At 53.7% G+C, this 17,401-nt stretch overlaps 1 protein-coding gene across 1 annotated transcript in view; it reads left to right on the plus strand.

The window, feature by feature from the left end:
* The first annotated feature begins 4,875 nt into the window (after positions 1-4,875).
* The window catches only part of LOC104142785 (otoferlin-like), a 186,984-nt gene continuing 174,458 nt past the window's right edge, over positions 4,876-17,401 (plus strand). The window contains 3 exon segments of the mRNA XM_068936385.1: positions 4,876-5,025; positions 6,486-6,640; positions 8,272-8,396. Of these exon segments, the coding sequence (XP_068792486.1) occupies positions 4,876-5,025; positions 6,486-6,640; positions 8,272-8,396 (430 nt within the window).

The following is a 17,401-nucleotide window of genomic DNA, read 5'->3' on the forward strand; positions in this document are numbered from 1 at the left end:
AGTTTGCACAGCAGTGTCTGGGCTCTGCCTGGGCCTTTTGTGGGCCTTGTTGGAAGTTGGGGAGGCTTTCTGGGGACCCCCGAGGAACTAGACGGTGCTTGCTGCTAGCAGGAAGGGAGAGCTAGGCAAGGACTACTGCAGGGGGCCTTGACTTAACTTCTCCTGGGAAGTCCTAGCTAGGTGGGGCTGCTGCTAACGAGCTCTCTGGGCTGGCCTGGTCAGAGGGAGTTGGGGCTTTTGTTTCAGGTGGCTCCTGATTGGGTGGGTCAAGCACCCTTGTGAGTCACTGCTGGGCAGAGGCCTATGTAAGAGCCAGGCCTAGAGCCCAGCTCCCAGAGTGGGGCCAGCAGAGGCAGCAGTTTGGGCAGCAGGCAAAGAAGGTGCCTCTCCCTTTTCTGCAGTGGTGTGTCCTTCCTTGGGGCATGGTCATGACATGCTGCAGAGCACTTTCCCCAGTGGCTGTTGGAGGTGCTGCCTCAGCTGTGTGTGAGACTTCAACCCAGACAGACCCTCAGACAGCAGATGCAGCTCTGCAGGTGTCAGGCTGCAGGCAGTGCCTGGGGCCTTTCTGTGAGGCCTGGGCTGACAGTCAGCTCTCCTGTGCAAGGTGTGCTGTGGTTGACCCTTTGTATTGCCAGATAAAGGAGCTGGGGGAGGAAGTGAGCAGGAAGTTAGCAGTCCCTCTTCTAACCTCAACCATTCTGTGATTCTGTGAAACCTCCTGTTGTCCCCTGTGTCACAGAGAACACCACTAAAAGTACAGGATACAATGAGTTCTTTCCCACGTCTTCTTCCAGAGCTGGGAAAGGAGTTTTTTCAGCCATGAAGCTTGGCAAGACGCGTCCACCAAAGGATGATCATCAGAAGCAAGGTAGGTGCTGGGAGGAGGTTGTTCCCTGATCCAGTACTGCTGTTCCAGGAAAGCCCCTGGTTCCATCCACTTATGGATGAGACCGACCCTGACCCCTCCCCCCCGGCCCTGTAAGTGGCACACATCAACGCTGTTGGTAACTCAGGGATTAGACAGGGAGCATTTGGTGGACAGGGTGAAGGCTGGAGAGAGGGTCTCCATGGGGGAATCTGGGAAGCAGGGATAGATGGAGAGAGCCTTACACTGAAGGCTTTGCCAGATCTCACCCGCTTTGTGAGATCATGGTGAAACCTGGAAGTCAGGTGGGCAGTTTCTGGCTTATTTTAAGGATTACTTGCAAGTGTAAGAGCAAAAAGCGTGATTTAGCCCTTTCACTGCTTCTCTGTGATGCATGGAGACCCGCATGAATAGCATTGCAGCAGCACAGTGAGAGGTAGGGCTCTGTTGCCTCAAGGTTGTCCGTTCCAAGATCTCGATACCTGCTACAGTGCTGAAATGGGACACCTTTCTGGAAAGGCAGAAGGTGGTTAGCGATCGGAAATTTGTTGTTGTTTCCATTCGGCTCAAATTATGATGTTTCAGTGACAAAGAAATTGAGGAATGCCTTTTTGTGGAGGAAGACCAAATGTTGCTTTAGATATTCTTCATGGGCAAATCTTTGTTGTTCAGCCAGCTTTTAAGAGAAGAAAGGAGGGATTTGGCCTGAGACACTATAGAGGTAGAGGCCTTGGCAGACTGTAGAGGCATAATACTGAAACCTTGGTGATCTTCCTGCCCTCCCCAGTGAAAGGGTGTTCTTGTGGTGAAGACTTCACCTAAGGTGATGAGGAAAGCCATCTGGGATGCAAAGGCATGAAAAGGCTGTACTTCCAGATTGTGGAGTACATTCACATGTAGATTTACCAGTGGTGGGGGAACAGTTGCAACAACTGTTCATGTGGTCATTGCCTCACAGCTGTGTGTATCCTTCCTCCCCCTTTGCCCTCCACAGGGCGTAGTCCTCCCAGCATCCCTCCTGAGTGGTGGTCTGCTTCTTTCTGCCATCCCAGGCAGATTGCCAGTTCTGCTCGGGTCAAACAAACCCACTGAATCACTGCAAGCAGAGCTGGGAAGGTGCTGGTCTGTCCCTCCACCCACACATGGCAGGATGGAATCTGCTTAGGTCCCTCAGTGGAAATGAGGACACTCTTTTCACACACAACTTGCTGCAGTGCCTCTCTCCACCTAGGAAAGCTTTTCCTAACATCCAGCCTAGATCCCCCTCACTTCAGCTGAAGCCCAAGGTTATTTCTGTATTATCTCACAGAACCGGGCCAGACTATGGTGAAGCAACTGATCCAAGTCTTGGATTAGCCACGAGGTAGGAAACCTGTTTCCCAAAAGCGATGTCTGTGCTCTATGCGTGGTTTTGGTAGTATTTCCCCCTGTGCCAACGAAACAAACCAGTGACCCTAAAGCAGCTCCCCACCTCCCTTCATCCTCAGCAGTGCATCACCTTATGGCAGTTAGAGCTGCAGCACATGTTCACATGCTCTTTTACCTCGTGAAGTCTGCATTGCTCATTTGTCAGATTTCAGTTTTCCAAAGTTTATTGCCTTCATGAAACTGTGCTGGCACACAGCACAGGTGGAATAATGTGTCACGCTACGCAAACCTCTTTTAAAATCCATTTTAAACCAGGTTGTCTTGACCTGACCAGGTGACCACTGTTCTTTGTATTACCAGGAGAGGTTGATAGGATGTATTGGTTACCTTTCTCGGAGTCTTTAATTATCCACCGAGTGGAAACAACAAGAGACATTCTTTTGTCTGTGTGCCTTTATGCAGAGGAACCTGCTGTTTTGGAAGCAGAAGACCTGGGCCGAAAAGCCATGAGACTAGGAGGTGGACTGGACCCAGACACAGTCTCCTTGGCTTCCGTCACGGCTGTAACCACCAGTGTCTCCAACAAGAGGTGAAGGCCAGATGTGAGCTTGTGCAAGCCAGGAGGTGATGGCAAACTCTCAGACGTGCCTGCTCCCCAGAGCCATGTGTCCCCTGAGCTGAGATATGTTGGAAATCATGTTGCCCCATGCAACTGTTTTCAGAAACGCTTGAACAAAGAATGTTCAGTGGCATTTCACAGCCCCTGGAGTTTATATTCCTCTCATGCCAAGGGAGCTGGCACTGCGAGGAGTAACGCTGGGAAATGCTCTGTCACAGTCTGCAGTGAGTTCATCTGTTGTTTGACGGAGGTCTTTTTTCCTGCCCTTTGGAAGGTCCAAGCTTGATATCAAAATGGAGCCGAGTGCTGGGAGGCCGATGGATTATCAGGTAGGTGACAACGCTGTGCCCCCAACTTCAGCTCGGGGGGTTCAGAGCCCAGAGAGACCATTTCACAGGGAGCGTTTAAGGGGAGGAAGAGGCGAGTTGAGAACTTTTCTTTCACACTTTCTTGGACCACAACTATCAGCAGAGTAGTTACTTGAGGAGCTGAATCTCTTAGTTGAAGCCTTTGTCCCCGATGGCCTGTGGGACAGGTCTGGGACCAGGAGGAAGGACTGACAGTCACTTGAGCAGGCCTAGGCTTGCTGGAGTCCCACCGAGGCTGTGCCTCCTCCCCGTGCAGCAGGTTATGGACCTTGGCATGGCATTGTTGGGAGCGAGTCCAGCGCGGGTTTTTCAATGTACTGCGCTCACAAAAGCAACTGACAATTTGTTTGTTAAGTCTGAAGGCTGGCTCACGTGTGAACGACTGTTTCAGGTATTGTTCCTGTGGGAGGATGACTTTCAAAAAGCTGGTGTTTAAATGCTAGAGTGATAAGCTATAGCTTAAGTAGTTAACTGGATTTGCTGTCCATTGTGACAAGCCCAGAAAGCCCAGCTTAATCAGGGTTTGAAGCAGGCAATCTCCAACACAGTTCTCTTAATTTCCAAAGGCTTTCAGTACCTGTTTTAGCGTTCCCAATTGACACGAGGCCTGGCTGGCAGTACTCGTTGGATTTCCTCTGGTAGGTTGGTGCCTGGTTGCTGTTATCTTGTTCCTCTTCTCGCTTTCCCTGAGTCATGCTGATTCGGCAGCCGTTTACTTTTCTGTCCTTGTGTGTTAGCGCAGTAGCACGTTCCTAGGGATGTCTGGGACCAATGCAAATAATGATTTGTTGTTAAAGGTTTATTGTAGACCACTTACGGCGTCCACTTCTAAATCCCACGAGAGACCAGTTGACATCAGAAGATGCAGTAGAGCAGTATGTGGAAGAGGTTTAATTATACGCATAAAAAGCCTAAAGCAAGTTGCGAGGACTGAGTGTCCCTGGTTCGGGAATAGTATAATCAGAATGTAAGGAGGAGGAGGAAGGTGCAAGACGAATTATGTGCAAGACAGAGCAAGAGGTTCAGTTAATTGGCCAGTGCAAACAGGAGTATCACAAGGCTGCTCTTCATTGGGAATGGTGAGGGAACAGAGCAGTGACCTTAGCTGCTTACCTCCTCAGAAGGAGTCTGAGAGTATTCCCACCTACCTTGCTGCCCTTGAAATGAGGAAGGGATTTGAGCTGGGTTTGTTAAGCTGGTGCAGCTTTGGGTGAGGGGTAGGAGGTTGCATTTGCAACTCAGCTCCTCTGCAGTAAGTCAGTTTGTGCAGCAATCAATGCCAGGCAGTCTTGTCCTCTTCTTTAGAGAGCTCAGCTGTCTTTTATGAGCGGTTTACCCCTTGTATTTTTTAGCAGAAGCAAGTTAAGCCAGTTAGGGCATCAGTAGCAGAGTGTCTGCTCCTGCAGCTTAGCTAAATCTGTTCAACTTTGTGCCTTACGTGCTCTTGGAGCAGAAGAGCCATCTGAATGGACAGGGCTGCTCTGATGCGCCTACCTCCCATGCCATGCCGCAGCGCGCTCAGGCTTGTAGGAGCAGCCCTGTCTCTTTTGTGTGATGAAGAGAGACTACCCAGCTGCCACCCCGGCACTGAAAGCACCTTGGAGAGGAGAGCCAGGTGGAGACACAGTTTAGGGCAGCCAAGGTGGAGGTCCATGAATCTCTCTCCCCAGGTCAGCATCACAGTCATTGAGGCACGGCAGCTGGTTGGGCTCAACATGGACCCCGTGGCCTGTGTGGAGGTTGGAGATGAAAAGAAATGCACGTCCATGAAGGACTCGACTAATTGCCCTTACTGCAATGAGGTGAGCTGGATTTTTCCTGAGGCGCTGCTCCAGAGGCTTGTTGCTCCTCAAGGCCTACACTGCAGTTTGACAGCAAATTACATTTATTTGACTTTGGTTTTTCTTTTTCTTCTGTTACCTTTTGCTGGAGTAAGATGAAATCAGAAACCATGCAGAAGGAGGGATGAAACCTTGGCCCTCTGGTATTTTACAAAATGGTGACAAAGAACCAAAGCAAGACAACCCCTCACTTGATCAGTTTCAAATTAAATGAGCCTGTGCCCACTTTCTGAGTCTTTCCAAGAAGTTAATGCTTTATTTTAGTTTCTCAGATCACTGATGCTGTCAGTTGTTGGGCTGACATGGGTCCCTCTGCAGCTGTGACGTGAACTGCAGGCTGTTCCTCTGCCCAGACACGTCTCTGTTGGTGGGATATGGACCATAATGTTGTCCTTCAATTCAGAAGGAGCCCATGCCTGCTTCCCTGCTTTCACGCATGCCCCTTCTCTTTCAGTACTTTGTCTTTGATTTCAGTGTTCCCCCAGATGTCGTGTTCGATAAGATCATCAAGCTGTCCGTAGGTGAGCATGGTTGTGTTGCCCTTTTCAGTGGGCTTTGGTGGAAACCAACCCATTTTACTTACTTGTTGGGATGGATTTAAGACCCTTGATGCGAGACCTCTGGCAGGAGCGGAGGTGCTCAGTCCCTCTCTCTGAGCCCTCATGTCCTACGAGCCTCACCTCCTTTGCAGACCCCTCCAGTCCCTCTGTCAGTGTCCTTATTGCTGCAGCCACACCCCCCTCCACTCGTGTTCCCTCTGTTGCTCTGTGGCTGCTCTCTGGTATTTCCTAGCTAGGCAAAACTAAGCCTGTCTCAGGATGTCTCTTTAGGCTTGGGGAGAAGCAAGAGCTTCCTGAGGCTGCCAGTGGATTCCCTGAAGCATGAGGGTGGGTACAGCTCTTGAGGAAATTCAGAGTTGTAAATAATGAGAGCAAAACAGAGGCTCCAGCTCTCCCCAGAGCCGCAAAGGAAGACTAGGAAGGAGATTCGTAGATTCACAGATCAAAGCAGGCTGGCTAGGAGCATCCACATCTATCCCATGCATAGTCTGGCTGTGTAATTTCTCCCAGGAAGGGAATTAAAGCATAGATTTCAAGCATCTTTGAGACACTTCCTTGAGGAGAATGTCTCAGTGTTTGGTGCCATAGTAGCTGGAACACTGCATCTTGTTTCAGAGATGATTTTTTTTTTTACTTTTTTTTCCTATTGAATCCAAGTGTACACTTGCTTGCAAGACTGCTAAACAAGAGCTGCCAACCACACTGTGCTTCATAGAGTGATTATATCTCCTGCCCAAACTAAGCAAGATGCATCAAATCCTTTAGAAGGGTTCAGTGTCAAACATTAGAAACAGCCCTACCCCTCCCAGCATGGCTGGGCACAGAAAAAGCTCTGACTTGTTGTTCTCCCTCGCTTTTCAGGTGATCCACTCAAAAAATCTGTTGCGCAGTGGGACTTTGGTAGGCTCCTTCAAGGTGGATGTTGGAACTGTTTACACCCAGCCTGGTATGTCACCACAATTTGCAAGGGGTCATATAGATGCCTACCTTCACCATCAAACAAATGTCTTGGCAAGGTAGCCAGGCAGTCACTAGTTTCCTTTGGCAACACTTAGTCAACTTAATTTTAGTATCCCAGGTGCAAGCATGTCATCTAGGCTCCTTCTGCAGTCCGAAAAGAGCCCTCAGCCTCTCCAGAAGATGGTATATCCCATTCTAGGATAAGGCATAATGCACACAGGTAGAATTGTCCTCAGATGTGCCATTCTCTCTCCACTGACCTCCTAAGAAGCTTAGATTAGCTTGCTTAGGCAAGATGTTGACCTTTCCGAGAGCTGAAGGTCTAGCCCTGTGTGGCTGGCCTTTAGACCAAGACAGGAAGATGCCCAGTGTGCAAAGAAAGAGAGGTTAATTAGAGCTTCTGTGAGAATGTCATGTTGCTCACTGATTTTGTAACCTAAGGGTGATTCCAGTTGCAGCAGGATCTGCAGTGGCTTTATCCAGGGTGAATCCTGGCTCACAGTGGATGCTCAGGCTGCCTTGGGCAAACCAGAAGCATGAACCTGTTCTGCAGGGCATGCCTGCGATCCTGGCTCTTCCCCCCTCTTTTCTGTGCCATGACTATTGTCTCTCCATGCCACGTCCATCCCACAGACGAATGGAAATCTGGCAGCTCTGCAAACAGCAGAGACCTCTGCCTGTTGTGAAGGCCAGGGGGGTCTATAAGAAATGCTCGCTGGCTTTCAGAATAGGGTGTTAGTGCTTTGGTTTCACTTGTGCTCGCTCATGGTGTCTGCCTGCATGCGCTGTCACACTGGAGCACCTGGCCAATGCATGCAGCCCCAACCCTCCCTGGGCAGAGGCAGGGGTTAACCCAGGCAGGGCATGCCTGGGGGCAGTTTGGGTGGGCCTTGGCTGGGAGGGGAAAGTTCCCCCCAGGCATGGCTGGCCCAGCTGTGGACTTGGGTGGGGACCCGTCTGGTGCTAGGAATCACAGAATGGTTGTGGTTGGAAGGGACCTCTGGGGATCATCTAGTCCAACCCCCACCTCCGCTCAACCAGGGTCACCTACAACATTTTGCCCAGGACTGTGTCCAGATGCTTTTGAATATCTCCAAGGAAGGAGACTCTGCAGTCTGTCTGGGCAACCTGGTCCCGTGCTCTGTCACCCTCACAGTCAACAAGTTTTTCTTCCTATTCATATGGAACTTCCTGTGCTTCAGTTTGTGCCCGTTGCCTCTCGTCCTGTTGCTGGGCACCACGCAGAAGAGTCTGGCCTCCTCCTCTCGACGCCCTCCCTTCAGATACTTGTCCACATTGATGAGATTCCCCCTCAATTTTTTCTTCTGCAGGCTGAAGAGTCCCAGCTCCCTCAGCCTTTCCTCCTAGGGGAGATGCTCCAGCCCCTTCATCATCTTAGTGGCCCTTTGCTGGACTCACTCCAGGAGCTCCATGTCTCTCTTGTATTGGGGAGCCCAGATGTGGACACAGTACTCCAGATGCGGAAGGGTGCTAGGAGAGATGGAGTCTCTGTCCTTGAATGTGCAATTCATATATGCTACTCCCAGCGCCTTTCCTCTTGGCCTGACTTCATGTATATCCATTTCCCCATCCCAGCACTCTGACATGCTGGGGGAGGTGGGGGGCAATGGCCATTCCTGTCTGGGAGTGGTCCTACCACAGAACATCCTTCTGCTTCCTGTTGCAGGAACTGCTTCCACGTGCCATACTTTGAGAAGAAGGCCTGCAGGTACATCAAGAGCTGGTGGCCAGACCAGCGCCGGAGACTGTATAATGCCGCCATCATGGACAAGATTGCAGACAAGGTGGTCAGTATGTGCTGGGGATGGAGCTGGCTCAGGGGATGGGGTAGGCCATTCCTGGCACATCCCGGCTCCCTGCATGTCTCTGCAGCTTGTTACAAAGCAGGGCCAGACCGTTGCAGAGAGCCTTTATCAAACTCATGCCAGGAAAGAGGAAGCTCCGCAATACTAAACACTCCACAGAATGAATGGCCAAACCCTGGGGGTTGAATGAATTTTGGTGTGGGTCAGACCCAGAGTGTCCCCCGGAAGGCTGAAGGAAGGTGGGAGACTTTACCTGCCTGGACTCCTGGAGTGAGCCCCTTTTGTGGCAGAGCCTCCTTTGTAGCCTGAACTGATTGCTGAGGAGCCTTTGTGATGCCTGCAGGTGGAGAGAGGTGAAATTCACATCAACTGAAGCCAACCTCCCCCAGCCAAACATGTGCCAGAGCTGAGCTCTGTGGCAGGAAAGCCTGGGGAAGAAGCAGGTGTGTGCTATTGGCAGTGCCAGGGCTGCTCTTCATGGAGTGGCTGTGGTGCTAAACCTCAGCCTGCTGTGGGGCTCTGCTCCACTGCCCCCTTCACTGCTTCCCCCCCATTGCCATTCCAGGAGGAAGGCCTCAGTGATGTGCAGGAAACGATCAAGACAGAGAAGCCACAGCTGGAGCGCTGGCTCCGAGGGGTCCTGGAGGAGCTGAGCAGTGGGTGCTTGTGAGTAAAAGACTAGCAAAAGCTGCCCACCACAGACCTGTGCTCTCAGCTGGGATATGGGCAAGATCATGGGACTGAGAGCATAAGCTCCCCTTGCGTTATGCTCCGAGATGACAGGCAATCATTTTCTTGGCTTAGCACACCACCATATTGATTGCCTTCTGCCTTGGAGCATGGGCGAGGTGGTACTCGCCTCTGAATTCCAAAGACCCCCAGCCAGTGATGAAAGCCACACAGACTCAGTCTTGTGGCCTCCACAGGCTAGTGCCTGAGCGTTCCCCCTCAAGCAGCTGATGAAATCAGTCCTCGCTTTTCTCCAGGCACAGGCAAGAGACACCAAGAAATACTTGCTGCAGTGGAGGAAGGTCTTTAGGGATGACCTGTCCTCTGAGCACTTGGAGGAACTTCAGAAAGAATATCATCAGTGATGGTATCAAATCCTGGAAATAAAGAAAAGCAAGGAAAAAACCAGTCTGAAAACAGCATTGATGAATAAGTTAGAAGCCCTCTCCAATGCAGTCAATGATTCATCCATTGGTCTCAAGCGTCTTTTGAGAGAAGTAGGGCAGATTCGTGAAGCTCTAGAATCCTTGAACTCAAAAGATGAATGTTTTTGCAAACTACCTGAAGTGGCAGTCGATCTGACGGTTTCAGGGTATGCCCTTGAAGTGGTGGATGGTGATGCTTCGTCTGTACGGTGACGATGGCTTGGGGCAATCTTTGACAAATTGAGAAGCTAGGGGAGAGAAGAGCGTTTGTTCTCTCAGTGCTTGGCATCCAGAGCCCGGGGAAGTCAAGCCTGCTGAATGCCATGTTTGGTCTGCAGTGGAACGTCAGTGCGGGGAGAGGCACGCGGGGAGCGTTTATGCAGCTGCTTCAGGTGGACGAGAAACCCCAAGAGGCCGTGGACTTTGATTACAGGCTGATTGTTGACACAGGAGGACTTTGTGCCATGGAGGTGGCCAATAAGCAGTCACTTAATGATGACAATGAGCTAGCCACCTTTGGCATTGGCATTGGCAACATGACTCTGATCAATATCTTGGGAGAAAATCCTGGAGACATGCAAGATGTCCTTCAGCTAGCTGGGCAGGCTTTTCTCCGCATGAAGCAAGTCAATCTTTCGCCAAGCTGCTGCTTTGTGCACCACAATGTTGGAGAAATAACTGCCCAGGAACAAAACATGCAAGCACAAAGACGCCTGCAGGAAAAGCTGGAGGAAATGGCAGGGACAGCCGCCCAGCCGCCCAGCAGGCGTTCTGCCATGTCACCTGCTTCAGTGATGTCATCCGCTTTGATGTGAACAGCCACAGTCACTACTTTGCTCACCTCTGGGTGGCAAGGAAACCCACGCAGGGCCCCACCCAACCCCACACACAGCCAGCACGTGCAGCAGTTAAAGAGCACAATTCTCCAAGGTGCCAAGAAGGGATCGCAGGGCACTATTTCAAGGCTCTCGAGCTTGAAAGTTTGTATGAGTGACTTGTGGAAGGCTCTGCTGAATGAAAAGTTTGTTTTCCCTTTCCAAAACACTCGGGAAGTTGCCGCAGACAACAGCTTAGGAACAACCGACAGCCAGTGGACCTGGCAGCTGGGGAGCCACATCCTAGACTTGCAAATGAAACGGAACAATCGGATTAAAAAGGGAGACGTTCCGCAAGTGACTCGAAGAAGCCTTATGGAGGAAGTGCAAGATAAATATGAAAGACTCTCTCTCTTTCCCTCTGGAAAGGCTTGGAACCGTATTTCAGGGAAGATGACGCCAGTGGGCTTTTGATTCAGCGGAAAGCAAGCATTGAAAATCAACCGCAAGATCTGAGAGAAGCACTTGTGGAAGAGACACAGAGAAAGTCTGCCGAGTTCATTGAACGGGAGAAGAATCCGAGCAAAGGGCATCAGAAGAAGCCAGAATGTGAACACGAGCTTGTCAAGAGAAGGCAACTGGTGGCTTTGTCGCTAAAGAAGGAAGAGCTGCATGAAGAAAAGCTGAGGCAACACTTGGCTAGCCTCTGGAAACAATGGCTCTACAAAGTATCTTCCAGTGCACCTCCTCCTGCAGAACGAAACATAAACCTCCCTAGTGAGACCACTCTGCTGGAACATTTCAAGCAAGAGCCAAACAGAGAGGAAGAAATAAAATGCTTCTTGCCAAAGGATGCATTTCCCATGGCATCCCTTGCAGGCAGTGCAAGAGATCATTGCTGCTGGAAGCTGCATTTCATTTCATCCCTTTGTATTTCAGATGCTAGTCGTACTTCCCAACACATGTATACAATAAACTGGCGGGCTAGCCTTCTGGTCAGGGTGTCTCCTGGTGCTGGTCTTGTGGCGGGGGTTCAGGGGGGAGTGGGGCGTTGTGTTGGGGGTGCTGGTCTTTGTTTTGAGGTGCAGAGGGGATCTGGACCTTGTGTTGGGGGTGCAGAGGGGATCTGGGTGTTGTTGTGGGGGTGCTTAGAGGAGGTGGGCCTTGTGTTGGGGGAGCTGGTCTTGTCATGGGGGTGCAGAGGGGATCAGGGCCTTGTTTCTGGGGTGCTGGGCCTTGTTTTGGGAGTGCTGGGCTTGTCATGGTGCTGAGGGGATCAGGGCATTGTGTTGGGGGTGCTGGGCATTGTGTAGGGTTTGCTGGGCTTGTTATGGGGGTGCAGAGGGGATCTGGGTCTTGTTTTGGGGGCGCTTAGAGGACGTGGGCCTTATGTTGGGGGTGCTGGGCTTGTCGTGGGGGTCCTGAGTGGTCATGGTGTTGTGTTGGGGGTGGTGGGCCTTGTTTTGGGAGAACTAGGCTTGTTTTCGGGGTGCTTAGGGGATCTGGGCCTTGTTTTCGGGGTGTGGGCCTTGTTTTGGGGGTACTGGGCTTGTTTTTGGGGTGCTTAGGGGATCTGGGCCTTGTTTTCGGGGTACTGTGGGGATCTGGGCGTTGTTTTGGGGGTGCTGGGCCTTGTTGTGGGGGTGTTGAGGGGATCTAGGCCTTTTTTTGGGGGTGCGGAGAGGGTTCCGGAGCACTCGACCAGGTTGCCCAGAGAGGTTGTGGAGTCTCCTTCCCTGGAGATATTCAAAAGCCGCCTGGCCCAATCCTGGGCAATATGCTCCAGAGGACCCTGGCTGAGCAGGGGCGTTGGACTCCAGGATCTCCGGAGGTCCCTTCCAACCTCCACCATTCTCTGAGCCTGTGATTCTGTGAAATGTTAAGGCTAAAATTTTAACACTCACATCCCAGAAGTTTTCTTTTCCTTTCTTCTCAGAATTGGTTCCCGTCGATGGTCGAGCCCATCACACACCTCCCACAATCGCCTGTAATGTGCTCATGTAGTGTTCCAATGTTATAGGTCCTATGGATTGGCATGGGGTTGGTTCACCTAGTTGATTTAAACCAGTTGAGGGAATGGTTAGAACGTACAGCTAGCAATCTGGTTTTGGAGCTAAGGAAAGGTTTTGCACATTGAGTGACTACTCCCCAAATTACAGCTTGGTTGCCACTGCCCACGCACACAGGGAGCCCCATTCCCCTTGGGATCATTCCAGTTAATATGAAAGAGAGAACAACCGTATCTGGAATAATACCAACGGTGCGTCTATATGATTGGGGCCTGGGCATACAAGTCTCGAACTCCCATCTCTCCATCATATGTCTAGCAAGCCAAGAATCTTCCACAAGACTTGAACTGGAGGAAAGTGTGGGATCAAAACTGTCATGTCACCTGGGGGAGTGAACCAGACACCGTGCGGAGGGCCTACGAAATAGATGGCTCAGCGTTACAGTGGGGACAACAAACAATTGTACTCGGGACCTGAGAGGACCACTCCCTGAGAGAGACCTGCCCAATCGAAGCTATTTCCAAGCAGGTGGTCATGAAGGGAGCACTGCCCTTCAGGAAAAAGCCTTTGTGCAGCTGTGCTATTACCAGAACGGAGCAGCTTCACGACCGCATCGCACAGCTCATCAGCCTCCCCATCGACACAAAGGAACAGGAGCCAATGCATGACAACCAAAGTTGCATTCATGACAGACTGCATGAAATAAGAAAACAGGTGGACTCGGCAGCCAGGAACTCCGCATATGTTTTCACTCATGGATACAGAATACATTCAGCAGTGTCTCTAGGCAAAGTGGCAGCAGAAAGGTTGGCAAAGATGCAGAAGGCTTTCACAAGAGCAAACGACCCCACTTTCTACCTGCAGGGCCAGAGAGAAGACTTCTTCACAAGTTTCCACATGTCCTGCCAAGCAGTGCCCTCTATCACAGCAGTTGCTGATTTTTTCATGTGACGAGCTTTCAGGAGCTCTTTGACAGGCAGTGTCTGTGAAGACTGCTCTTGATATAGCCTGGGAAAGGAGCTCTAACTCTCCAGCTTTCAGTGGCCATCGATCTCAACTAGAAACGGCTATTCTCCTCTCTCTTGCGGAGGAAGAGAATGGTGAGAAGTTCAGGCAGCACATTCATTTCCCCCAACATGTTTTAGAAGGTTTCGTTGAAAAGTGTGTTAACAACTATTGCTTAGACAAGAACAATTCAAGGCTGAAGAACTTGTTCCATGTTTCCCTGAATTCATTCCAGACTCTTGCTGCTGCTGCTAGCTTTGCGCCTACAACTCCAGTTGTCCAAGAGAACTGTGGCAATGTCTCCCTGTGGCTAGAGGAATTTGGGAGCAGACTTGGAGCTAATTCTGAACTTCCCAGAAGTCATCTGAAAAGCACTGAGCATCAAGAAAGAAAGGAGCGAGAGCTCCTGAAGGAGGCAATGAGTAAAGCTCTGGCCCCTGTGCTAGCAAACCTGAAACAGGCATTTTCCATGCCTCATCTGAAAGCTTGGAACTGGAAACCTCATACAATCGGAGTTGAAGGGCTGCACGGCTGCTGGAAGCAATGCCCGTTGTGCAGCGCTCTTTGCACAGACACAATACGTGCTCCTGATGGGGACCACAGTGTTCACTTCCATCGCCCTCAAGTCCTCAATGGTAGCCAGTGGGTTACAAGAAATCAGTTGGTCCCTGCCCTTTGCTCCAGTCTTGTAGCAAGTCACTGTTGCCTCGTGCTTGAGGATAACAAGGAAGCTGCCTATACAAAGTCTAGAGAAGCAGGAGCAGCTTCTGCCAATTGGGGCCTCACGCCAGAAAGCTCCCCGCAGGCATGCTGCAAATGGCTTGTGTGCCGTTTCCGCTCACAATTGCTACAAGATTGCTGTGCACAATTGGAGGGCACAGCAGCAACCCGTCCAGAAGGGGAAAAGTGCCCAAAGAAAGAACGAGCCACGGGCTCGGCATGGGCTTGTCAGGGACGACTCTGGGCTTTGGTTGGGCTTTGTGCTGGCGGGAGCTGTGTTGGGGCTGGCCTTGGCGGGCTGCGCCTTGTTGGGGTTTGGGTGAGAGCAGCGTCAGGTGGGGCCTGGGGGTGCCCTGGCAGACCAGGTGTGTGGAAGTGATGTCGCCATGGCATCACAATGCCGGGGTCTTTCTGGAGGTGGGGCTGGGGGAAGTGCCGCTGTCACTTTGCCTGCGAGCGAGCGAGCGAGCGAGTGTGCGAGCGAGTGCGCGAGCAGGTGGAGAGCGTGGTGTTGAGCTGGGGCGAAGGAGCGAGGCAGCGGGGTAAGAGCTGGCTCCTCCCATCTCTCTGCAGTCTCTCCTCCCCTCGGGGCGCTCTCCCTGGCTTTGTCGCCCCCCCAGCGCCCACCACCCGCTGCACGCTCCCTCGGTGGGCACAAGCGCCACAATCAGGCAAACATCCCCGCCGCGAAGCCCAGCCACGCTCGGGCACCATTCTGCGCCCTTGCTGCTCACGACCCAGTGTCCCCGCGTCACACGTGGGAAAGCAGCGGCGGGAGCGGGCAGCCAGGCAAGGCCGACGGAGTGAGCGCACCGTGCCCTGCTTTTTGCAGAGTTGCTCTCGGCGGCCTTTGGCTCTTGTCCTGGTGTCAGATTGACGCTGTCGATCTTGGGGTGCGGAGGAGCGTGCACAGGGTGAGCCGCAGAGCAGAGCGGAGCGGTCAGGGTCGGGGGAGGTTGGTGGAGGGGCGTTGGAGGGGCGGTGGGGAGCAGGGCTTTGGGGGCTGCTGGTCTGCCTTGGTTGGGGAGGGGGAGGGTGGCTGCAAGGGGCGGCGTGCTCAGAGGTGGGTGCTGTGTTTTGGGTGGCACTCTTGGAGCAGGACGTGGAGGCGGAGCGCTGAGCAGGCTGCACGCTCGCGGCGCGCTTCCGGTGGCGGCATGGAGCCTCGGAGGCTGAGCGTCGTGGGCGAGTTTGTGGTGCTGAGCCTCTTTGTGGTGTGCCTGGCCCACATGCCCTCGGTCGTCAACGTCCTCATGATCCTGTGCATAGCGGTGGTGTTGGTGCTGGCGGGGAAAAGGCTCTGGCCCAAGGTAGGAGTCAGCCTGGGCATGGCCCCGAGCTGGCGCGGGCAGCGAGAGGGCTGAGGCCGCGGCAGCACCTGCAGCAAGGGCAGCCTGACGGTGCTGCGCGCAAGCCTGCCTGCAGCCTCAGCTCTGCGTGCCCCGCACAGCCCTTCCGCGAGCAGGGCGCCTCTTGGCGCAGCGTGGATGCTCGCCACTAAGGCAGCGCTCTCTTGGGCTGTGCAGGGGCCTCGCGGCAGTGCTGGCAGCCTTGGCAACGGCAGCGTGGACGAGCCCGGAGGTGAGCAGCCCCGGCCCAGAGCGTAGGCGCGCTCGGCAGCGCCTCCCGGCCAAGACAGCCCAGCGCCGCCAGCGCCCACCGCCCTCGGCCCCAGCTGGGGCTCCGCCGACGGGCTGCCCTCGCTCACTGCCTCTCTGCCTCCTCTTCCAGCAGCCTCCTTCCTGCCCACGGTGCAGACGCAGGACTGTGCAGCCAGCCGGCAGGCAGGGTAAGCGGAGGCCTGGCCTGCAGGGGGGCTGCCCCACAGCCCTGGCCAGGCCCACCGCAGGCAAGAGCCCGATGTAGCCCAGAGCCACGGACCTACGCCTGGCCTGGGCCCCCCAAAGAGCAGGGCATGGCATGGCTAGGGCTGGGGTCGACGCGCGGGATGCCCAGGACATGCCGCATGCCTGCTGCTCACCAACTGGGAAGCCCCTTTGCTCCTTGCCCACTGCTGCAGCCCTGGCCCCAGCGCCCCCTCCGCCCGCACCCTGGCACCCTTTGGCGTCTGCTGCCACCAGGGCTTCCCCCTGGGGCCCCCAAGGCAGCCTCCTCACCTCCTTTCTCCCTCCCAGGCTCACAAGCGAGGACATCTTGTCCCCTCGCCACCTCCTGCCCACCTCCGAGCCGGACACGGATGGATGGAAGTTGGATGGCCCTCTCCCACTGCCACCACCCTCCATCCTGCTGGACGCTCCCCCAACACCTGCAGGAGTGCTGGGTGAGCTGCTTGTGCCCACAGCCCTCCCGCCATCCCCACCATGCAGGCGGGTCCGCTTTGGGCGCAACCAGACCGTGTTGCTGAGCGAGGAAGGTCACGAGCTGCTGGACTGCCTCCCCAAAGCCCCACACCTCGACTGGCCAGCCCACATCCCGCGCCGGTCCATCCTGCACTGTGCCTGGGCACCCGTCCCGCTGGCAGGGGAAGGCACAGTGCGGCCACTTTCACCCGCCGGGCAGTCCGAGGAGGAAGAGGGCGAGGAGCCAGCGTGTGCCACCTCCCTGCAGCGCTGGCCCACCATGCAGCTCTGGAGCCCACCACCGGAGGCACCCTCCCCTCCCGCTGCAGCCACCGGCTGCACAGCGGCCCTGGCCTGCCTGCTGTGCCCAGCCTGCCCTGCAGGCGCCTTCAGAGGGCTGCGCAAGGGCCTCCGCAGATGCGCCTCCTTCCTGCGAAGGCCACGGCGAGTGCTGAGGAGGCGCCAGGCAAGGGCCAGCTGATTGGGGCCAGCAGCAGGCTCCGCGCCTGGGCAGACGTGCCAGTAACCAGCGCCCGTGGAGCTAGACGCCTTTGCCACCTCCGGGCCAGCGTCAATAAACCTCTGTGCAAGACTCTGTGGGAGGCGAGAGTGAAACACCATGTGAAGTGCTATGAAGGAGGCGCAGGAATGCTCCCTGAGTCTTAGGAAGCCAGCCGTTCCCCGAACTCAGGCTTTCCTGCTCCTGACAGGGCTGAGTAGAGCAGCAACATGCAAAAACATGTCTCCAGAACAGAAGTTTAAATGCTTAGCTCAGATGAACCATCACATAGGAAACTGGCTGTCAGAAGAAGTCCGTGAGATCCTTAGAAAGTGCGGTGGATGTGATCCTGGGGGCGCTCTGGAGCAAGATCTGAATTCCCCTGTGAATGGAGACTATGTAGCCTCCAACAGTGATCTGCAGAAAGAAGTTCTAAAACGGGGGAGAATTGCTATCGGTCAGGGGGCTGAGCGGAAAGATTCATCCAAG

This window comes from Struthio camelus, chromosome 3 (genome assembly GCF_040807025.1).
Source record: "Struthio camelus isolate bStrCam1 chromosome 3, bStrCam1.hap1, whole genome shotgun sequence".
Lineage (NCBI taxonomy): Eukaryota > Metazoa > Chordata > Aves > Struthioniformes > Struthionidae > Struthio > Struthio camelus.